Genomic DNA, 24,586 nt, shown 5'->3' with positions numbered 1-24,586 from the left:
AGTAATATCAGTAAGAAAAAGACATTACAGAATAAAATTATAAGAGAAAATTAACAATTATGACTTGAACAACCCTCTGCACATAGTTAATATTAGTGTAAACCATTTTGAATGAGACATATTGACTCAATAGTCTGTGCTTGGCGACACTGTGAATAGATTAGTTCCATTAATAACTGTTGGCACTTGAGAATAAGGCCATTTGTTTAAATTTCTTCTCAAAAATAGTATTTTGACCAAGTCAAATAGACTTTTGCTGAATTTTAGTCTGTATTAAAAACTTAAAAAATATATATTGAAATTTGAAGTTGAATTTGTTAAGGGAAAATAATTGCTATTTTATCATTGGAGACAGGATTCAGAAAGATGCATTCTGTAATAATTCAAGCTTTTTAAGATTCTTTTCCTAGGAACAGCAATAAGCAGACAAACTGCTCCTCTGCATGAATATCTTTTGATTTAAAACTGGTATGATGCTCATTAAAATAATTGAAAGAATTACATACAATTAGTGAGCTAGTTATGCCTAAGGAGCAGACACTGGCTCTTCACTCACTTGGCATACTACTTAAATCCCAAACTTCTGCTATTTTTTAAAGATGGCATACTATATATGGTGACAAATTAAATATTTAGAGATAACTAATCAGCAGAACTAAAACTGCATCCTTCAATACCCCAAGGACCAATAAGACACCAAAGTTCAAAGATATGGTTCAGAATACTGATTTCCTAAGAGCACCCGACTGCAGAAGAACAGATGGTCTGTGAACAATAAAGATTCTAAAGAAATACACGTTTCAGCATGACATATAAGGCATGTGGGTTGAAATGATAAGAAGCATATAGGAAAACTAATTAATCATTGTCACCAACAAAATAACATATAGAGAGGCACAGGAGGTTTCAGGTAAGCCAAAAGTGGGCAACTTCATTTCTAACAATTGGATAACGATTGAACACAGCAGATATTTGACACACGTGTTTCCAACAATGTTCAAAAACTACAGGCTTCCATTATGATTATATGACACTACGCCTTCTATTTGTGTTTCTGTTCACATGTTCATTTCATCTGGGGCTAGTAAGCACCTTTTTTACAGAAATCAATGTGGTATAACTAAATTGAATGCAAATTTTAATCCTTTTGTAAGAAATACCATAGATGAAATCCATATACTCATCATAGCAGACTGGTTAAATGCAGACTCTGGCACCAAACTGCCTGCCTTTGGTTAACCGTGGGTTACTTACTTTACTTTTCTCTCCCTCAGTTTCCTAATTTGTTAAACAGAAGGTATTAATAAGACCTTATTATTCAGGTTGCTATGAAGATTGAACTGGTTAACAGTCACAAGAGCTCAGAATAGTGCCTGCACGTCACAGGTACTACATAAGTGTTAGGCACATGAATAAGAAGGCTTTTTAAACCATTTAATTTTCCGCCCTGCAGTTAAGGAGATGTCAGACTCTCTGGGGCTAAGAGAGTAGACACAGGCTGTAAAACAGTGCAGGTGATTTTAATAGTTTGTGTTATCTTCCTCCCCACTGTGTCCTACCACCTGAACTAGATTACCTCTTAGTTTCTTCTAGTTAAAAGAAAAAGATCATTTATCTTATTGGAAACAAACAAAATTCCCTTTTCTGACACTCTGTTTAAAAAGAACAGCCTTTTTCTTTAACTTTATAAAATTAAGTTTGATTAGAAGCTTAGTTATCCTCCAGTAGATAACAGGTCCCAAGAAATCACTCAATCATTCTTACTTCAGCCTTCGCTTAGTCAAAGCAAAAGTTTAATTGTTGTTGACTAAGTGATGAATTTCTTTCAAAGAAATCAATTGTATGGATTATCGTTTCCAACTCCAGGAAGGTAAACGTTAAAATTCAAATTAATATAAATTTCTACACCTAACATGCCCTTAAACCTCCCCTAGTGCAATTATAACTATTGGTTTTTTAAAGAGACTTAAGCACTGAAATGGAATTGACATTTGGACCAGGGAGAAATGGAAGAAAACATGAAGATTAGAAATCCAGGGGCAGGGGACAAAAGTGTTCCCAGAATCTCTGCCCAGTTTCCTAAAGAAATGCTCAAAAATGGGTTTAGTAGCTATGAACATCCTGCACAAAAAATGCCAGGATCTGTGAACAAACTTAAATCTGTGAATAGCAGGTTGGTGACATGTCAAAGTTCCTTTGGAATTCATAGGGAAAGTTTCACAGTTCTTTGGGCTATAAACAAACATTTTTGGTAATAGTAAAATTACAACATCTCCCAAAGCAATCAAATTCAACAGTGCTGTAGCTCCATCTGTGGCACAAATTCTACCCACCAGGGGTTTTTAATTCCATGAGGGAAAGGTTGCATGCATGTACTTATGTACTTGCCCTTCTGATAGTTTTCTACACAACAGTTAATCTTGAGTCTTAACTTTCCAGATCACTTAAGATAGAAATGCTGCCAAGGAAAATGCATACATTCTTTAGAAAACCATCATGAATTAAATGCACCTCCCTTTGAAATACGGACTGCAAACTTTTTTCCCCCAATGGCATCATATGAGGGTCACGGCTTGAAATATCTGGTAATAGATGTCAATAACAAACAATAATGGTTTGCTACTTTCATTATGAAAGGAGGCATTAAAAGACCAATCTATTGCTCTACTCCTTCCAAATTAGCTATGAGTTTGTACCAGCTCAGAAAATCGATTTCCTTTAGGAGAGGGATCCTTGCGCTTGAGGCAGCTGCTGCCATGTGAATGGTTCTATCTTTGGGTGGCTTGGAATTGATGGTTAGGCTGAAAGTATACAGGAAATTATTATCAATAGTATAAAATCTCGACTTGCACTTTTTACACACAAAAAAATATGCTTTTTCGTTACACTAACAGCAAAGTTAACTCTGGTTTTCTATTACTTAACAACTTATTAGCCTAGTTAGAACAATGAATGAAGACAATATCCATTAGAACAAAAGCTACTTTCATGACTTAAAAACTCATGCCTACCTATATATTCTTTTTTTGATGAAGAGCTCTTATGTTTCTCTGTCACTCCCTCAACACCCAGGGCCCTGCTCCTCACCCCAGGACTCAACACAGGCTCATCTCAGGAATGGCCGTCCCTGCTTACCTCCTTGGCCCTTTAAACCAGATAAAGTCTACCCTCCTAAAGTGGCTTGTCCTGAGAGTTGAATTCAAAGAGATCTACATCTACTCCTGCCTCTTTAGGCATCATGGCAACATGAATGTTTTTACAATGGATGCTGACTCACGGGGGCTGTGCCTGCTGCAGCGCTGTGTCTTAAGTTCTGAGGGTGGTCTTCCAACTGCATTTTTAAAAATTATTCCTTTCCTCCACCCTCAACTCACTCACTTAAAACAAACAAACAAACAACCTTTTTCTTCCTTTCACAAAACTAAACCAAATTAAACAAACAAAAAAACTTACTTCCAAACAAAGCTTACACAGTTTAAAACCAATGTTACAGTAGCTGAGCCGGTCTTTCATAACCAACTTTTCCTCATTCCAAACCACATCATCTATAAACCCAATAAAATACATTTTACTAGCTTGTTTTTTCCTTCACCCTTTTCCAATTTACACATGACCAAATAAATCTGGTAGGAAACGTGATATGTGGAGTTGATTTCAAATTTTTAATTCAAATCTATTTCTTATTATTTATTTTCTTTTAGGGCTAGTCTAAGAGCTTTCCAGAACAATTATCCTATAACATAGTGTCCAACTTCTAATGCCTCAAAAGGCAAACAAACTCAAAATACTTATGAAATATAAATTTTATAATGAGCTGGACAACCAAGTTTTTAAAAACTTGACAATTTCCTCCACCCAGATTAAATATATGTGCAGGTTTATATAATTATACAGAAAACTGTTTTTCAGCTTTATTTAGTGATATTAGAATGTTGCTTGCAATCTTGGATTATACATTAGGCTTTCTTTGCTGTTCTCCTTGTATAGGACAGGACTTTACATAGAGAACCCTCAAATATTTTATTCACAGACTTGAAAACATGATAACAGTGGTTTATAAAATAAGTAAACTTTTTAACACACTACGTTCCCTCCTAGGTTAGAAAAGTAATATCGGCCATATCAGATCCTTGGTGTTCAAAGTTAAAACAAGTACTATTTCTTAACAATGGCTTCATCTAAAAATTGCTAAAATCACAAGCTAATGTAGAAACATTTGGACATATAAGTAACCAAAACCTAGTCTTACCACCACCACCTCAGATTATAAGGAATTATTAAAAAGTAAACATTTTGTAAGACATAAACATATTGAATACAGAGGATGATATAGACACAAACAATTGTTTCATGTTAAAGTGAGAAGTAGCTATGCTGATTAATATAAATTTTAAAATAATGAAACAGGATTCGGATAAAATTTTCCTTAGAGTGAAAAGGTATTAACAACCTAAATACTCTAGTTATAGGGCCAGATGGATATGCTACATGAAATTTAGAAAATGGATAAGAAATTAAGACCTACAGTTAGGTAAACACTATAGTGTGCATTCCATCTTCTAAAGCACATCAAATCAGGTTAACGAAACAGAATCTCATCTAAACAGGAAGCCCAAATTTAAGGGTTTGTCAAAAAGTTGTGTAACAAAAGAAAACAGGTAAGACCAAGAAAGAGTCACCCTATAATATATTTTTTATTTGAAAAAGTCTTTCTTCACATTTGTAATGGCTTATTTATAATTTTATTTGAAGATATTTTCCTGTCACAAAAACCTTTAAGAGTTACCTAATCTATTTCTCCTAATTAGGAATTTTCCCACTATGGCTACAGGGCCTTAGAAGGGGGCTGAAGCTTCAGCTTTATTCACTTCATTAGCGGCCTCTTTAGGACTTTTCTGAAAGAATTGTCTGAGGGTGGGGACAGTGTTTTGTTTGGTCTGATTTCAAAAGGTGAGATTTGTTTTAAAAAAAACACAATGGCACAGTCCAATGAATAGGGTAATGGTGCCACCAGAGGATGTGTCTTACCATACAGGTATCCAGATCTTCCAAACGCTCTATCTCTGTTAGCTCCTCCACTGTGACGATGGAACGTTTAACTGGCTTCTCCTCAGCCAGCTCGATCTCTAAGGATTCTTGTGGAGGAAGGGTCTTGCCATGTCTGCTGAAATGGTCAGCCTAGAAGGTCAAGACGTGTACGAGGAGAAATTAAAGCACAGAGACAGAAAGTGCTGGTTAGCTGGATTCCTGAAGACGTCTTCCACAAGATGGCGCAGTGGAGCACAAGGTCGACGAGTGACAAGGACAATTCTTAACACATTCACAGTACAGTAACTTACCTCTTTTATTATCTCTCTTTGGAGGACAGAGTGTTTTAAGCAATAAGTTATAAATCTCTTTTAGTAAATGAAGAGACAACATAGTAGTGTTCTTTTTATTAATTTTATTTGATAATTCCTCTGAAGAAATTTTCTTCTATACTAAAAAGTATCTGAGAGTAATAAAACAATTCCAACTTTCATTATTTTTAAAGGACTGAAAAGAAGGAAATTACTAGCAAAATTTTAATTCCTGCTAGCTTTCATTGTTTTCATATAATGAATACCATATTTGATATGATTTCTTAATTTCCAGTGTTATACTTCAGGTAAACATAAAAAATTAAATGAGAGGTAGAATAAGCTTGGCTGAAATTAACAAACTTCAGTGCTGAGCTGAGCTGACACCAGGAACTTTGATTTAATTCTTCTGAAACAATGAAAACCAGCTGGCAAGTCCATGGAAACTTTGAGAACGTTTACAAACTTAAGTTGGTGAAAATGGAATCTGAAAGTCATTGAAAACAAGGTTTCATTTTGAAGATAGTATTTCCTTCATATGAGTCTTAATCTCTTTCCTTATAATCTAAATCAGCAGTATTAATGTTAAAATGAAGTTCAAACCAAAAGTGCATTCAGCAAATTTTTTCTCAAAAAAATCAATACTCTCTGAGTAAATTCTTTAAGAAAAAACAAACGCAAAAAAGTGAAAAATTCAAACTTTCAGTGTAATTCTCACATGAAGATTTCTGTTAGTATAATATGTACTATTTGTGTCATAAGTAAGCATTTTAAGGCCATTCCTGGAGCTATGGGTTATCAATAAACTGTTTCTAAAATAAGTTTATTTTAAAAGGATGCTCTAGGCCAGGTGCAGTGGCTTATACCTGTAATCGCAGCGCTTTGGGAGGCTGAGGCAGGCAGATCACTTGAGGTCAGGAGATCGAGAAAGGATTTCACATGGTGAAACCTCATCTCTACTTAAAATACAAAAATTAGCCAGGTGTGGTGGCACACACCTGTAGTCCCAGCTACTCGGGAGGCTGAGTCAGGAGAATCACTTGAACCTAGGGGCAGAGGTTGCAGTGAGCCAAGATCGCACCACTGCACTCCGGCCTGGGTGACAGAGCAAGACTCCATCTCAAATGAATGAAAGAATGAATGAATGAATGGATGAATACTCTATTGCTTTTGTTTGTACTTATTTAAAAAAAGGCTGAATCAGGAGCTCTAAACAATCATGTAGCTCTTTACCGTGCCAGGAAATAGAAAACAGTGTTTCTTACATTCAATGTGGTGATAAACTGGTTTTTTATATTTCCAATTTAGCACAAACCAATATACTATTAAAATACAATAAAAAAGAAAAATCGGAAAAATAACGTGTTTGGATACTCTATCTTTTTTGGTGCTACAATGAAAAACTACATTTTTTCATATGCACTGATATTGGACGCTCAAGAAGTTTCTGGATGCTTCCTCTGGGGAACCATCCATTAGTGGGCCACCTATGGTCCACAGGCAGCATTTGAATCGTGCTATTAGAGATATCTGTCTTGTCTTTCAGATTTTGGAAGACAGTCTTACACGTTTTTCTCAAATGAATTTTTCAAAAACACGCATTTTGTCTGTTTCATGTAGAAGCTGTTGCTACTCCTCTCATTTTAGGATTCTCTAGTGTCACACAACAATTCAATGCCATAAAACTGGTATCTCCATCCCGCACAGTTAAGAAAACATTGAAGAATTATTTTTCTTGAAGGAAACATTGCTATAACTTTCCTGGGAGACTTCCACTGCATCATATTGAGACATAAGATATAACCAGTTATAAAAGCTTCATCTGTACCTCAGAGAACTTCCTGAAGTTTGCACAACATTGAGTTTCTGATACATTTTTTCATATGCACTGATATTGGAAGCAAAGTCCCCTACCTTGATGCAGAACCAGTCTCTAGATGAAGAAATTTTTTTTTTTACCTTGGTTATATCCAAGGCACCTGTGGGGCAGTCAGCAACTATCCATTACTAAATTATGCCCATTTTGTTCTTGCACTTCCTTTATTCGAATATTTTTATTTTCTCCCATATTTTTAGAATAGTCCATTATCAAATAATCATATCAGCAACAAAATGAGCAAAGATAAATTAAAATGTTAATTTCAGACATCAGTCTCAACATTTCTTCCCCAAGCTTTTGACCTTTATAATAAATGAACAATAAGATTTCTGGATACAATCAGTTCTGCTTTCCCTTATCATTCCCTCTGGAGAAGTTCTAACATGCTCCAGAATGGCTAGAAGCAACATAGAAGAGAAAGGAGGAAAACCAAGATCACAAACCATAAAGCTGTAATAGTGTGAAATGCAGAAAAGAAATCACATCCCCACACCGGAAGTTATCCTGCATCACAGCAGAGCTGAAACAGGAGGTCCTGCTCAAGATGTGCATAGCACTTACCAGTTTATGATGGCAATGTGAGAGTGCATCCAGGATTTCGTCCACAATTCGATCAGACAGGAAGGAGGCCACTGTCAACTTTACTTCACTGTGTGAAAATCAAAAGGGCAGAGTACCATTTTAATTTGTGCAAGGGGAGAAAATCATCCACCCTTGCTGCTATAGTGATAAGGTTAACTGTGATTCCATTTCTGTCTTTGAAAGTGGAATATAAGAATGTGTGAACAGGACTAAGTATTTCCAAAAATAAACCTTAAACACTGCCATAAACACACAAGTAATAGACTTTCTTTACCAATTTCAACCTGCCTCTGCAATTTCAAACCTCAAGATTTAATGGTAGAAATGAAAAACATCTGGATAAAGACAAAGTTAATGGGAACCATATGTACCATGTGGTGAGGAACAATTCATCCATTGACATAAAGGAAAACAAACCTGGGCTGGAGTAAATTAAGAAAGTCTAGCCCGGTTGTTAAGTCTTAGTTACTGCTTTAGTATGCATATCACTCACCCTTTTAAAAAACTTTTCACCAATCAAATGATACCATGACTGCGTCTGCTTTGACCGACCATCTTACTTTGAATATTTACAAAATCACCTGCCCTTATCTTTTATGAAGAGAGGTTACTAAAATTTGCAGTTCTGGTGCCTGTTGCCTGACCTCAGAGAGTTGTCCACACAGCAGAAAGTGGCTTGTTGTTTTTACTAATAAACAGACCCAGCCACTAAGATTCTGTCAGATGGCTGGTATTTTTGTTTGCATTTTTGCAATTTGGTATTCCCAAGAATTCCACTTTCATGTGTGTTCTCGGTCTGAATATCTTAATGCACATATGTACAAATGTACATTAAGCACAATACATTTAAAGGTAAATATGTGAGAGAAATACATACCTATATTCCAATATTGTCTCATAAGCTAACGTTGAAAATATATTCGTGTAACACGGAAAAAATCTTGCTAACCTAAAGGCAGTAATTTGCATGGAGATTTCTCTGCCCGGGGAGACTTCTGAATAGAAGTACTAGTTTTTTACCTAGAGTAAAAATTATCTTAAGCTAAAGATAAAAAATACATTTAATTTCTGCCCCTGAAACAAGGTATCACTAGCTATTTGCTTTATCTGATACTTGACTATTCCGCAGAGGTGTCTACTGATAAGATTCACCCAGGTCTCATATTAAAAATACAGGTTACTGGGTCCCACCCCAAACTTTCAGAGGGACCTGAAAATCTAATTTTAAGTACTTCCTCTGATTCTTTTTAGGCATGTTTAGAAATTATACTTCCTCATAAAACTATAGGTTCAATAGTTTCTCTTTCTCTCCTCTCTGAAAGTGGGGAGGAGTGGTTTATCTATTTCAAATTGTAGCACCAAAAAAGATAGAGTCTTAAAAACACAATTATTTTTTAATATCTCAGGATCATTCTATCATTTTGCTATCGGATACTATGCTTCCTTCCTGGTTAAGCTTCCAGTTTGCAAAGGTTTTAGAGGAAAAGAGTCAACTTAACCTGCCCATGCAAACGTGCATATTATATGAATGTATACATACATGCATGTGTAGGTGTAAATATTTTCATTCTATCAATGTTCAGTATAATGCATTATAAAAAGCCAAGTATGGAGTTAATGGACATAAAATTGATTCATTGATGTGTATTCTATACTGCTGTTCAACTTTCAGAATTTGCCCATTTTCAAAGGAAATGATCATATTTGACAGAATTTGATACTCAAAGCTATCAAAATATGATCTATTTGTGGCTGAAACCACTATTATGAAAGAATAGTGGCCAATACATTATTTTCTCCTTAATGTTTAGGCATCTCCAACAAAAAAATTCTCAAACCACAGGTTATAAGAATAAGTAAGCACACCTAGTGAAGGGCTAGAGTTTATAAAGTCACTAATCTATGGGGTCCTATAAACCCTCTAGAAGTCTTTTCTAAAATTTCTCAAGTCCTTCCAATTGCCTTACAATTCAGCTGAGTAGGACTCAGGGGCTTCAGTAAAACAAAACAAACAAAAAAGACCTGAGATTATTCAGCTACTGCAGAATTTCTAAATCCTCAAAGTTCTATAATCTGGATTTAAAGTCATCAGCCTTTGATATCTAGTTAACGACAATATAATTTGGGGCTTTTTTTGTTTTTGACTCATTTTTCTCATGGATTGTCATTTAGCTGTATCACTGTGTGTTAGCACCACCCCCAGCTCGATAGACAGGAGCTATTATTTCTGCTACATCTAAATATCTTTATCAATATTCAAAAATGGTTAAAATGGAAAATTAAAAAATGTTTCTGAACTTACTTTTTAGTTATCTGGTTCCCCAACTAAGAAACATTATGAGAATTAGCTGAGCTATAATGTAATACTGTTGATGGACCAAGAGTCTCTATGTAAAAATTCGGAAAAGTTTGCCAGTAATCACAGCTTCTAAATATTTATATCTTGTCATATTTTTCAAACTTTTTCAAACAGAAATCTAGGTAAACACTGCAAAGACACCATTAATACACACATAGTATTACAGACCCACCAAAATAACCCAGAAGGAAAATATGGTAAGGTCAAAGTGGGCCTCTGCCTATTTATAGGCTGTGCATTTGTTCACAGTGTATGATGGTAAAAAGCAAACTGATCTCAATCTTCAAGCTAGTGATTTATAAAGATGAAAGATAAACTTCAGAAACAGAAAACAGGGATTACAAACATGTACCCCCTCTTAAATATAAAACCTTTAAACAGAGCAGATAATTCTATGTCCTTAAGTAATGCAGGCATTTACGTGATCATCTCATTTTGGAAATGTATAAAACCTATGCATTTATGCACGGTTATATTTACATACAGTTTCTCCCTATTAAACATGCCTAAACACATTATATATGGATACAGCCAACAATAACCCTCTTTACAGCTGCCTTGACTGCATTTACAGAAACTGCAGCTCCTAGGTTTATTAACATTATAAACCTACCTAATTTTGTTAAGGATGTCAATTCCAGACTGCTCCAACAGGACATTTTTAACAAAGGTACGTGGAATAGAAATCTTTTCGGTGCTGGCATGAATCAAGTCTTGTCGAATGTGGGCTTTTTTCATCACATTGGGACAAAGATTCTCAGCAGCATCAACCATGGACTCAAGCAACACCTGCAATGCAGCACAAGTGAAGGGAAGAGATGATGACACTGCACCCGAGGCGCCCACCATAAAACTGAAAGGTGGTTATATATGACACGGAGCCCTCAGAGAACAGGAGCACGACGGAGTCCCAGAGCGCAACCAAGAATTCGAGCTGCCCCAGGGTGACTTGTGACTGTTGGATGATCATTGATTTCTGGTAATCACTTTAAATCAGACACTTGGCAGAACCAAGCAAGCTTCATGCTGGCATCTGAAGTGTTATGGCGTGTCAGCTGTATTTAACACAAAGCCATTAACGAGAAGATTAAAAAATACAAACATCAAGCCTTTATATACCCCCTTACCACAAGAAATTGTTTTCCCTGGTACTAGAACATAAAGTCACAGGTAACCCCAGAAAATACATCATATGTGAATGCTTCTGAGATTCTGCAAATCACAGAAACTCCAAATTAGGGTGAACCATTCAATTGCTCTATCAAAACAGCAGTAGCAGAAAAATCACAGAAACTACTGCCAATTTTACTCTTTTAAAAGAAAAGCTTTAGGTAAGATATTAATTATTATGACAACAATGAACTATAGGAAAATAACAGACAAAAACATTAACAGCACTTTATAGACAGCATTAATAATAACACTCAAAACACATTCATATAGCACTTTAGAGTTTAAAAAATGTTTCTGCACATTTTATCCTTCCAACATCTGTGAAGATGGGTAGGGAAGCTATTCATGTGATCACCATTTTACGGTTGAAGAATGTGAGCTAAGGGAAGTTAAATGATTTGTCTGAGACGGGTGATATGGTTGGAAAGTGTGGAAAGGGCATCAGCGTCAGTGTCAGACCTAAATTTGAAATCTAGCTGAGTGACATTGGACAAAGTTACTGATCTCTCCATTTTACTTTCCTTGACCATAAAATGACAATAAAAACGTTCTCACCTCATAGGATTATTGAGAATAAATAATATTACATGTCTAATGTGTTCCACAGAGTGTCTAGCACAAAATAAGAGCTCAGTATATCACAGATATTAAAAGCTCAACATATCACAGACATTATTATTAATCTGATTTCGAACACTGTTCTTAATGATAAGAAATGCAGTTTTTGAAAGCAAGGCTTGGATCCTATTACTGGTCCAGTGTGAATAAGGACCAATGAAGCACTATTATCGAAAGACTAGTACAGTGGTCTATCTGCTCACATATTAAAATGCAAAGCACAATCCACCAGTAAAATTTCTCATTGCACTGCAGTATGAGCAGCAGAGTAGCAGGCTGTTTATAAGGATCATGTGGAAAACCAGGGGAAGAGAGGAGGGAGGCAGTCATTTGAGAAGTTTCCAAAAGCCTTTCCTATTTTGACAGTGCTCTGTCCCCATTATAACTCTGGTTGAATAATCACTGAATTAGTATATTTTCCAGGAAAGCTCCTATACCAATCATCTGCAAGAGATGCAAGTAACTCAGTTTAAGGCAAATTAGTTTCCTCTTTGACACTGAAATAAACACATTTTGTTCTAGATGGAGGAATAGTCTGGCACTCCTGATAAGAACAACCTCAGGAATCCAACACTCTGTTTTAATTCTGTCATGTTCTTCAACATATCAGTTACTTTCTGAAAGGTCTCCCTGCATGACAGTGCTAATTCAGTTTGAATGAACTTCACACCTAAAGGGAGGAGGCCTGGCTTCCAATGTAAACTCTGACATGAAATTTCTATGGAATGTTAAGTGAGTAGTATTAAGCGAATAATCTTTGCAGATCTCTGCATTTTCATCTATAAAATTATATAAGGTCTCTTTCTGCTCCATGATCTCATAACTTTGACCCTATAAAAAGGAATTTTAGCCTGTCTTAGGCATTTAATTAATCCAGCAAATATTCTGCAGTTAGTTCCTTACCACCACCTCTATCCCAACAGTACAATACAGCACTTTAAAAGTAACTTCATCCAGGATTTCCTTTGATCCACATAACAACTCAGTAGGTGAAGACAGACTTTAGATGAGGGAACTGGGGCTCACAGGACATAAGTGACTTGCTCAAGGTTGCTCAGCTGGTCACCGGAGTTGGTGAGATGGGGACTCAGGTCTTCTGTTTCCTACTCTTGTTTCCTATTATACCCATCCTCATTTAATGGCCCTGATCAGTATCCAAAAGAATGTGCCTTCCGTCTCTGCTTCATTACTTATAAGTTTGTTCCCTTGTTCTCTTAAGTAAACAGTATCTAGGGCTGCCAGGGTAAACTTTGCAGTGGCAGGGCTGGGAGAAAGATAAGAGAGGACTGCAGCCTCTCCTTCATGCCCCATGGACCTATGCACACCAGACCCTGTTCAACATCCATCCTTCCCATGGCTTCAAACTGTTACCTATATTCCAGTGAGTCTCAACCAAATGTTTATCTACAATCACCTATACAATACATATGATACAATATATACACAATAAAGCCCAGGAAACTTTTCCACCTGAATATATGCCATGGAAAGGTCAGCTGCAATGTGTTGTCCTCCCCTCCCCACTCAAACAATAACAACTACAACACCAAAATCAGCCTTTCCTGCTAAGTTCTTTACTGTGAAGAATGGTATTAAACTAGGTGAGAAATTTGCAAGTCTCACTAGACTCTACCTACCTCAACCCCTTCCACCACAACTATCTCCAAAACATGCTAAATGTATTCCTAGGTATTTCCTCAAAAGTGGAAATATGTCAAAATTATTATTCTTTAGCACAGAATAAAAATCCCTGAAGTATCTGGTAGATTCTGAGCTTGCCAGCTTCATTTCTTGCCCTATCTCTCTATTTCCTTTATAACTATTCATAATCCAATCATGGCTGCAGTTCCCGGTATGATCCAGGCTCTGTTTCCATGCTTTGTACACAATGTTTTCTTGGCCTAGATTCCTCCATTTTCCCCTCTTGGCCAGAATAAAACATCTGTACTCCTCCATACTCAGCTCAATATTTTTCTTTGAGAAGACTTTCTTTCTTCCCCTACTCTCGTCACACTCCAAGCTGTATTTGATGACATGTACTCTTTCCTGCTGCCATACAGTCGGAACCTCAGTGATAAAAAATAAAATAAAATAAAATGCTCAAGAAGTTAGTGACTTTTACCCATTTTTGGGCCAAGACACGCCTTTGAGAATCTGATGAACACTCATCCAGAAAAATTTATATGCAATTTTAATAGAATTCTGGAACTTCACAGAGAGCTAGAGTCATCAGACTCCAGATACAAAGTTAGAACCTGGTGGCAATTGTGAAGTCCCACCTTACATCCCCAGGGCCTGGCACACTTCTTTAAACAATCACTAAGGAACATATTAAAAAGTATTACAGGCCCAAGGACTCACTAAGTACGGGTATAGTCCATCTTTTCTGTACTAAACTTCAGTGCTACCTCTGTCATTTCTAACACTGGAATGTATGTATGGGTCTATTTATTGGATTTGTTTTTTTGGTTCATCTACCTCTGCATATTTTTCTAATTATCCTAAGTCTTAACATGCAGTAGAACAAGACTACCAACCTTCTTGTTCTTCTTTATATGTGTCTGGGCTATTTTTGAGCACTGCTTTTCCATATGTTTAGAATCAGCTTTGTCAAGTTCTATTAAAAACCTATTGGAATGTCTATTAGAATTATCAAATAACAGATAAATTTGAGGAAAAACTGACATCTGTAACAATAACTTTTCCTACCCACAAATATGACACATATTTTTATTTTAGAATTTCCTTAAAGTCTCTCAATAAACTTTCTCCATTGAGGTGTTAGAGATTTTTGTGTGATTTATTTCCTAGGTACTTTAGATTTTTCGGTTACTATTTTATTTTATTATTATTATTATTATTGTTCTGAGATGGAGTCTCGCTCTGTTACCCAGACTGGAGTGCAGTGGTGCCGTGATCTCGGCTCACTGCAACTTCCATCTCCCGGGTTCAAGCTGTTCTTCTGCCTCAGCCTCCTGAGTAGCTGGGATTACAAGCACGTGCCACCATATCTGGCTAATTTTTTTGTATTTTTTTAGTAGAGATGGGGTTCTGCCATGTTGGCCAGGCTGGTCTCGAACTCCTGACCTCAGGTGATCCACCTGCCTCAGCTTCCCAAAGTGCTGGGATTACAAACGTGAGCCACCATACCAGGCTCTCTGTTACTATTTTAAATGGTGACTATTTTTAATGACATTTTCTAACTAGTTGTTGCTGACATATAGAAACACAATTTTTTCTTTTTTTTTTTTTTTTTTTGTTGAGACGGGATCTCATTCCGCCACCCAGGCTGGAGTGCAGTGGTGCAATCATAGCTCCCTCCCACCTTGCTGGGACTACAGGCATGGGCCACCATGTCCAGCTAATTTTTAAAATTTTTGTAGAGATGAGGTCTCACTGTGTTGTCCAGGCTGGTCTCAAACTCCTTGGCTCAAGACATCTTCCAGCCTCAGCCTCCCAAAGTGCTGGGATTACAGGTGTGAGCCACTGTGCCTGGCCTAACTTTTTACATATTGCTCTACATCTAGAAACCTTATCACACAAATTCAATAACTTACCTGCAGATTCTTTTGGGTTTTCTATGTAGGACATCATAAAATCTGCAAATTCTGATAATTTTTCTTCGTTTTTAATTCTTACATTTCTCATTTCTTTTGCTTATCATTATGCACTGGCTAAGAGCTTCAGTATAAAGCTGAATAGAATTTTTCTTCCTTTTTAATTCTTACATTTCTCACTTCTTTTGCTTATCATTATGCATTGGCTAAGACCTTCAGTATAAAGCTGAATAGAAGTGATGATAATAAACATCTTTGCCTTATTCCTGACTTTAAAGGAAATATTATCCCCCATTAAAAAAAAAATCTAGACCTACAAAAAATTGGAAAAAATAGGACAATAAGCATCTATCAACCTAACTCTTAAAATTCACCAGTTGCTAATAATTTGCAATATTTGTTTCCCCCTCTCTCTGAAACACCTGAAAGCATGTTGTAGGCATCATGACCCTCACTGCTAACTTCTTAAGTTATCCATTAACAGCTCATTAGTTTTCAACCTCTCCTCACTTCCAATATTGGCATTTAAAATTATGTATTTCACCCTAAGTACTGGTTTAGTTGCCTCCTACAGGTTCTTATATTACTATTTACATTACTGTTTCATTCCTTATATCCTCTGATTTAAATTATGTCCTCCTCTTTGACCCATGAGTTAGAAGTAATTTTTAAATTTATAAACATGTGGGGTCTTTTTTAGTTATCTTTTGTTATTCATTTCTAACTTATTTGAATTGAGACCAGAAAATATGTTCTCTGAAATTGTGCAGATGACCTTTATGACTTCATGGGCATTTTTCATAAATATTCCGTGGACACCTGAAAAAAATTTCACATTCTCCTTTTCTTGTGCACTGATTGAATAGTTGCATTAGATTACAATTAAGATTTCTGTTATTCAAATCTTCTTCATCATTGTTTTACTTGATCTATCAATTATGGACAGTTATTTTAAAAGATCTCTACCACAATGGCAAATTTGTCCATTTTTCTTTGTAATTTTGTCCACTTATTCATTCATTTATATATGAAGCCATATGATTAGATGCTCACACACTTCAAATTCTTACATATTTCTGGAAAACTGGACCATTTGTCATTATTCACGGACCTGTTTCTCTCTGGTGATACCTCTCCTATTGCCATTTGGGTGGGATCAATTCTGGCTTGGAACTCAACCTTGTACGATATTTAGGATCACTGTCACCTGCCCATGTCAGTCACTATGACACCAAAAATAACCCAACATTTCCTAATGCTCTTCTAGAAATGCAGTATAACTTCTAGTTTAGTGCCTCTGTTTTAGTGATTATACTAGGAATTTTAACATGCATATTTTACTTCATGTGTAAAGAAACACAGTCCAATAGAATTTTGAGATGATAGGAATATCTGTGCTGTCCAATAAGGGAGGCATTAGCCACATGTGGCTACTGATCCCTTGAAATGTACATAGTGCAACTGAGAAACTGAATTTTGAATTTTGTTTAATTGTAATTTTAATGGCTACATGTGGTTAATGTGTAACACATTGGACAATGCAAGTCTAATGCTGAGTTCTTAACACTTATCTAGAATAAAACTAGGACCTTGGATTGCTTTAACTGACTTTCTACTAACTTATACACTCACTTTCAGTATTTGCTTTTTAAAATTTTAAAGCATGTTAGACATTTATATCATTGTTTCATGTAATGTTACTATTTACTCATATTTGGACCTTCCCGGCTCATTAGTCTTTCTTGTAGCTCAGACTACCTTTTTAGATAAGTTTTCTTTGTCCTAAAGTATATCCTTTGGTGTTTGGTGTTTGGTGTTGTGTGTGTGTGTGTGTGTGTGTGTGTGTGTGTGTGTGTGTGTGTGTGTGTGTGTGTGTGTGTGTGTGTGTGTGTGTGTGTAGTCTATTGACAATAAATGATCTCAGTTTTTGCAGTGATGAAAATGTTTTCATCTTCATTTGTAAAAACTAGGTCCATTGGGTATATCATTCTAGATTGATACGTTATGTACTCTCTAAAGTTTAAAGATATTATTTCATTGTCTTTTGGATTCCATTAACTATTGAGAAGTGAACTGTCAGTGTTAATATTGGTCTTTTTTTAAGTAATAAAAAAGAGCCTCTCCCTGCCTGCCCCCAACCACCAACTCTGGCCTCCTTTCAAGATCTTTATCTTCAGCACTCTTCACTTTTTATTACAACGATTCTAGATATAAATTTGCTTTTATCTATCCTGCTTTAGGTTTCACTGGGCTTCCTGCATCAGAAGATTCTGGCCTTTAATTCATCTCTGAAATTCTCAGCTGTCATCTCTTCAAATGTTGCCTTCCCCTAGTCTCTGTTTTCTTTTTGGGGGGAAATCTAAATTAGGCTTATGCTAAATTTCTCATTCTATCCATATTTCCTAACTTTTCTTGTATAGTCTTCATCTTGTTAGTCTCTCTGTTTTACTACCTTCAGACAACTTGCAATGAACAGGCCCTGTTTATGAACTATGATAATCCGATTTTGTTTTGATGTATCTCTAATGACAGTTATGAGGTTCTATATTTCTTAACTGTAAAAATAACTAATGGTACTTAGGAAACCTGTTTAAAATTTGTAAAATACATTGGATTAATATCCTTAACATGGCAGCTATGCTCTTATATTCTTGCAGTGAGCCAATGACTTTTAATTCATTATAAGCAAATACAACTTCCATACTAAAATGCTCTGAAATCTTCCTTTCTTTTGCTTTGGAAAATATAAAGTCTAGAAAGAAGAAAACTCAGAAATCTCTTCTGGCCAAACTGAGTTAATAGTTGACAAAATGCCACCTAAACCCCTCAGGCCTCATATCCTAAGTAAAGCTGAAATTTACCAGTCAAGTATTTTACCATTTAAGCCCTGAATGAAATTAAGAATTTCGTAGGCCAACACAAATACCCTAGACTTTAAGTCCAGAAGGGAGAAATGAATGTTTCCTTATGTTAAAACATTCAAATCCCCCTTGTTCATCTACTACTACTCCAGGAATAAATGTTAGGATCAAAAGAGGGAAAACAGGGGAGTGTTGTCATTCTGAAATACCTAAAACAGGCCAGTTTAGAGAAAACATCATCTCCTTCAAAGAAGGAATTTCTCCAGACTTACTGCTTTATTCTCCTCCAGGAAGTATACTAAGAAGGCTGGCTTATCTGGCCATTTATTTTGCTTTCTGAAATAATACTTTGGAAAGATGGCTTAAAGAGCTATTTGAATTTATTCTCATTCAATGTTCAAAATGTCTATGACTGGCCATGGTACAGGATGATCAAATATTAGAGCTGGAATAAATCCCCCTGATTATCATGAGGCCAAGATAATCTTGCAGAAGGAAATGTGGTCCAAAAAAGTTAAGCAACTTGCTTAGCAGGAAGCCCAGGACACAAATCTAGGCCTGCGAGCTTCCTTTTCTGATTCTACCACTCCCTATAATAAAAACTATTTTTACAAAATAACATTTAAACAAGATAATCCATCGACTTTAGCTCTTGCAAGTTTAACATGTTAATTTTAGAGAATGTGGGAAATAGAAAAAGGAAAATTTTTAACTAGGAAAATTTGATAGTAGTAGTGAATTCAGTAACAGCCACAATAGTTTAATTTAAAACTGAACACTGGTTATATTAAAAATACATTTTCCCTACATAATTTTAAGAAAATCAATGCATTGGAAATTTATATGGACAAATGGTACTTTTTTTTAATAGTAAAAGGTTGTCCACTTGTCATGTAAACTGGAAGGAATTATAAGGAAGTCCATTAGAAGTATCAAAAATGAAATGTGCACCCAGTTAAAAGAACATTTTAAAATACATTTAATTAAGACGTTTTGGTTGAGGATTTTCTCTGATTCATTCCAGACATCCCCAAAGGAAAAGAAACTTGAAACTCAGAAGGATTGAGAATAATAAAAACAAGTGAGTAGGGAACAGGAAAAGGTGGGGAAAAGGCCATTTGGAGGCCTGGGACCTCAGAAATAGTGAGAATGAGAGAAAAGCATGCTATGATATTTGCAAATAAGGAGGCGATGATGAATGGAGAACACTGGTGATGTTTAAAGAGGGGTCCGAGAAATCAAGGTCAAAATAATGTAGGAAATGCCTATTTACAGAAAATATTTTGAATCCTAAATATATTTATATTATTTTAGGCTTTAAAAAATTCAAATTGTTATACTTCAGACATTTTCCTTCTGCTCTTTCCTAAGAGACTGGCAAGAATCCATTTCACCAATTCCATGCAATGAGAAGGAAATGAACACCAAAGGTATAAGGGGTGGTTTGTCGTTTAGACCAGCTGAAATGACAATTAACAGTTTGAAGCTGTTTGATAGGAAAGGTCCTGTTACAAATGTTTCATGCCCATTTAAATTCTAGCCAATTTTCAGTATGGAATAAGTTCTTACAAATACTTTAATGAAACAAATTAGGCAACGCATATGAATACACAACTTACAGAAGAAGAAATACAAAGGGGGAATGAAATGACGTGATGCATCACTGAGTTACTGAAGAAATACAAAAGACACAATGAGGCCGGGAGCGGTGGCTCATGCCTGTAATCCCAGCACTTTGGGAGGCAGAGGCAAGCAGATCACTTGAGCTGACGTCAGGAGTTTGAGACCAGCCTGGCCAATATGGTGAAACCTCGTCTCTATTAAAAATACGAAAATTAGCCGGGCGTGACGGCCAGCACCTGTAGTCTCAGCAACTTGGGAGGCTGACTCAGGAGAATAGCTTGAACCCAGGAGGCAGAGGTTACAGTGAGCTGAGATAGCGCCACTGCACTCCAGCCTGGGTGACAGAGCTAGACATCATCTCAGAAAACAAACAAAAAGACACAATGAAAATTTTTTTCCCATTACACTGAAAAATATTGAAAGGTTGATAAACTTAGCATCGTTGAAGATGTGGCAAAATCAGCAATTGCCTGCACTAGTGAATAGCAGTGTGTGACTAAATATGAAAGTATAATACTATTTGACATAACAATGGGTCAATTATAGACATTTACCCTAACTAAATTAATCAGAAATTATAAAATAAATTATGCTGGTACATCTATGCAATGGAATACCACATAGCCATTAAAAATGATTATTCATCAACCTATAATTGTATTCATGACATTGTACCAAATAGAACAAGGTTACCAATCAGTATGCATAGTATTATCACTTATATAAAAAACTGTATATATAGGCACAGAATGTCTAGAAATTCACTAAGATATTAACAGAGACACTACCTCTGGGATCTCAGGGGATTTTCACTTTCTTTTTTTCCCTATATGTTAGTATTGTTTAAACATTTCACAAAGAGTAAGTCATTTTCTACAGTTAAAAATAAATAACAAAGCTGATTTTGTTTTAAATATGTTATCCTTCATGCAGGATAAAACAAGTGCTATTAGGTAACAAATGGTCTAGCAGAACTCTACCATCCACAGTCCTTTTTCTGCCCATTTGTCTCTGCTCAGGATGGATTCAAAACAACCATGATTAAATAAAATAAAAATGACACACAGAGTCCCTCTGTATTATATGCACAGGAAGACAGGGGATTAAACTCCTTAAAAAGACAACCCCACATTTTCTCCTTCATTAACTTGTCAAAGAGAGTAATTAACACGCTGAAAAGTTATTAATGAGTTGCACTTTAAATCCCTATATGCTGTAGTAATTGTGTTCTCAGAAGAAAACAGGCCAAATAATTATAGAAATTCAGACACAGTTTTTAAAGGCTACCTTGATAGGCAGATTGGAAGTGATGAAAACTTTCTGAATGTGAAATTTATCTAGTGTAGCTGTTTCTTGAAGTTACTTTAAGCAAAAGCTGGTCTTAGATTACTCTAATTACTCTATTCCCCAAAAGTTTCAATAACTTTTTGTTTCTTTTCTTACCTTTTTTTTCAGTGAATCTATAGGCAGGTCTCTGCAACCTTGGGTACCTTGTAATTACATTTAAATACCTTTCCTAGTCTTTCAACCAGCCCCTTACAAGATTATCTATTTACCTAGTGGCAGACTCCCCACATAAGCACCATCTAGGTACTGTAAATGTAGTTACAATCATTTTCCCCATTCTCTAAATCAGATGTTAATAACAGAAGGTATTTTTTCCGGAAGCACACTTCTCTTTCTACCCCCTAAATAGAAATCAATCATTCCTTTATCAGTGGCAACCCATAATTTATTAGGTACATTTAGAGGTTTACCATCAAAAATGATTATGTAAGAAGTCTTTCCAAAACTTATAATGAAGCTGGAAAAGACACAGTATTCAATTTTTACTACAAGTACATCTTTGCAGCATGCACACATACAAGTCTATAAAACATAGATAGCTATGGTTTATAAATAAAATGCTATCATACATAGTTAAATCTTAACAATTTCATTTCCCAAATAACAAACCCCACAAACCTTTAGTTGTTCATCTACTACTCTTGTAACTTCTCCAGCCATTGATTCCAGGGTCTCCTGAATTGGACTGGATAGTAAGCCAGTGGCTCCCGCCCAAGATGCACCACCAACATGGTATAAATTCGGTAACAACTGTAAGAGAAATAAAAAATTACCTCTTTAGAACTGGGTAAATATTTCAATCAAAGTCATTGCAGAGTGAATGAGAAGGGTGAAGGAATACTGTTAGGGATAATCTCTTCTCAGTCAAAGGCTCTTTGCACAGATAAATAAACAAGTCCAGACTATGGGCATTCATTTTTATTCAATGAGTCACAGCAACCCTAAGAAACACTAGACTGGGTAGTAGGAGACTTTCACATTGACCACTTCTGTCATTAAGCAGCTTTGAAACCACAGGAATAATACATTACCTCCTCATATCTTTTTTCTTTTTTTTTTTTTGAGATGGAGTTTCGCTCTTGTTGCCCAGGCTGGAGTGCAATGGCGTGATCTCAGCTCACTGCAACCTCTGCCTCCTGGGTTCAAGCGATTCTCCTGTCTCAGTCTCCCGAGTAGCCGGGATTACAGGCGCATACCACCACGCCCAGCTCCCCTTCATGTCTTAATGTCTTCATCTGGGGTATGAAAGTTGAGCTGCTTTTACTCACAACACTTCTGTCACCAAAAGTGTAGGTGTTTGCCACACCGGGCAAGTCTCCAGTTCTCTGCATACACTAAATGGGTGTCCTACAAATCTATTCAATTCAATTCTGACACTGTCTACCCGGAGTTTGCCTCAGATCCCAAAAGTGAAGGACTCAGTCCCACCAGACTATCCTCAATTCAGATGGCACTCACAGGTCCCAGGTTGTTACTGGTACTTCTAACCAACAAGCCTTAAATTCGAGGGGTTCCCACAAATCCTTTTTCAGGTTCCATAATTTGCTAAAATGACTTATAGAACTCAGCCAAGCATTTTACTTACGATTACTGGTTTGTTATAAAAGATACAGCTCAGGAGTAGCCAAACAGAAGATGTATAGGGTGAAGTACGGGATCCGGGGAGCTTCAGGGGAGTTCTCCAGGTATACAACTCTCCCAGCACGTTGATGAGTTCATCAACCCAAAAGTTCTCTGAAGCCTACTGTTTAGAGATTTCATGGAGGACCCATTACATAGATACGACTGATTAAATCATTGGCCACTAGTGTCCATTCAATCTCTAGCCCCTCTCCATTTCCATGGCATCCAGCGGGTGGGGCTGACAGATTCAGTTCACTAATAACGTGGCTGGTTCCTCTGGCAACCTCCCCTATCCTGCAACTTTCTAGGGGCACAGGAAGGGTCACCTCATTAGGATAAACTCTAGTGTGATGAGAGGGGCTTTTTATTAATAACAAAAGATGCTATTATCATCTCTGTCACTCAGGAAATTACAGGGGTTTTAGAAGCTCTGTTTCAGGAACCAGAGACAAAGACCAAACACTATAACAAAAGATGCTCCTATCATCCCTATCACTCAGGAAATTACAAGGTTTTAGAAGCTCCGTATCAGGAACTGGGAACAAAGACCAAATATACATTTCTTATTGTATCACAAGAGTATCTGATTGATCTACAGATTCCTCATACTAATGACATTCAGCGATTGTGTGATTCTAGTAGCAGAACCAAAACCAGATTCCAGTTTTTCTGACTCACAGTTAAGTCCTTACTCTACTAAGTCACACATTGGGAACAAAAGTCTAATGTGAGAGAAGCTTCCTTTTAGGGGTAACAGAGGGGAGTTTCATGTTATCAGCTTAGAAGCAGAATCATTTTAAATGAGCTGTTACTCATTTAAACTACAGCTCCCCCTCAGTTGTTGAGGGCCCAATCGCACCCTCTGTGAATCACACTGGCCCTCTGCTTTTTATTCTATATCTTGATTATTGGTAATCAGCACAGGTACAGAAAGGAGGTCAAGGCTAATTCAGTTCACTTTGCCACTTGTTAGTAAACTTGGAATTGGGTAGAGAGAGAAAGTTGAAACTGGTTTCTAAAACTAAATTTTATGAAACGTTTTTATTATACCAGACTCTCACACAGCCTGAAGTGAAACTCACCGTTTTAGAGTTCTTAGCATCACGCATGAGCCGCTCTGCTGATTTTAAATCTTCCTGGATAGCATCTCCCCCACAATTTCGTAAGGAGTTGAGATGATCTTGTACTTTCACACATATTCTGTCAATCATCTGCTCCAAACCAGAAAAAGGCAAGCATCCAAGTCAGCCCAGCCGATATTCGGATAGAAGGAAACACAGAACGAAGGAGTATGAAAAAAACTTCAGCAAACCACAGAATGCACAAGGATGAAACCTCAAACCCTTCTAACTGGAGTCGTTGAGAATGCTGCTTGTAAGCAATTATTAATTTACTTTATTCATGCAAGTAACCTTTGGCAACTTTAATGCCAGAAAAAAATTGAAGGCATTTCAGTTCCCTTTCCTGCCTCAGGAAATGCAGCACGTAGAACAAAAGTGAACACTTCTTGATGATTCAGAACCTCACTCAGTGACACTTTGATAGATACTAACTCCTCCATTAACTTTTAGTGAGCACCCTCTATGTGTTAGACATAGAGTTAGGTTCGGAGGAAACAGAGAAAG

The 24,586-nt window shown here is 36.4% G+C and overlaps 1 protein-coding gene across 9 annotated transcripts in view; it reads right to left on the bottom strand.

The window, feature by feature from the left end:
- Positions 1–24,586, bottom strand: part of CARMIL1 (capping protein regulator and myosin 1 linker 1) — a 354,404-nt gene that overhangs the window by 56,445 nt on the left and 273,373 nt on the right. For all 9 annotated transcript variants that reach the window (XM_054493464.2, XM_054493465.2, XM_054493468.2 and 6 more), the window contains 5 exons: positions 24,044–24,172; positions 21,957–22,088; positions 10,773–10,948; positions 7,780–7,867; positions 5,029–5,178 (listed from right to left, as the gene is read on the bottom strand). In XM_054493464.2, the coding sequence (XP_054349439.1) occupies positions 5,029–5,178; positions 7,780–7,867; positions 10,773–10,948; positions 21,957–22,088; positions 24,044–24,172 (675 nt within the window). The remainder of the gene's footprint in view (positions 1–5,028; positions 5,179–7,779; positions 7,868–10,772; positions 10,949–21,956; positions 22,089–24,043; positions 24,173–24,586) is intronic.

Source organism: Pongo pygmaeus, chromosome 5 (assembly GCF_028885625.2).
Source record: "Pongo pygmaeus isolate AG05252 chromosome 5, NHGRI_mPonPyg2-v2.0_pri, whole genome shotgun sequence".
NCBI classification, from domain to species: Eukaryota; Metazoa; Chordata; class Mammalia; order Primates; family Hominidae; genus Pongo; species Pongo pygmaeus.
Note: the sequence above shows the minus strand (reverse complement) of the source record. Positions and strands in the feature narration are given on the sequence as shown.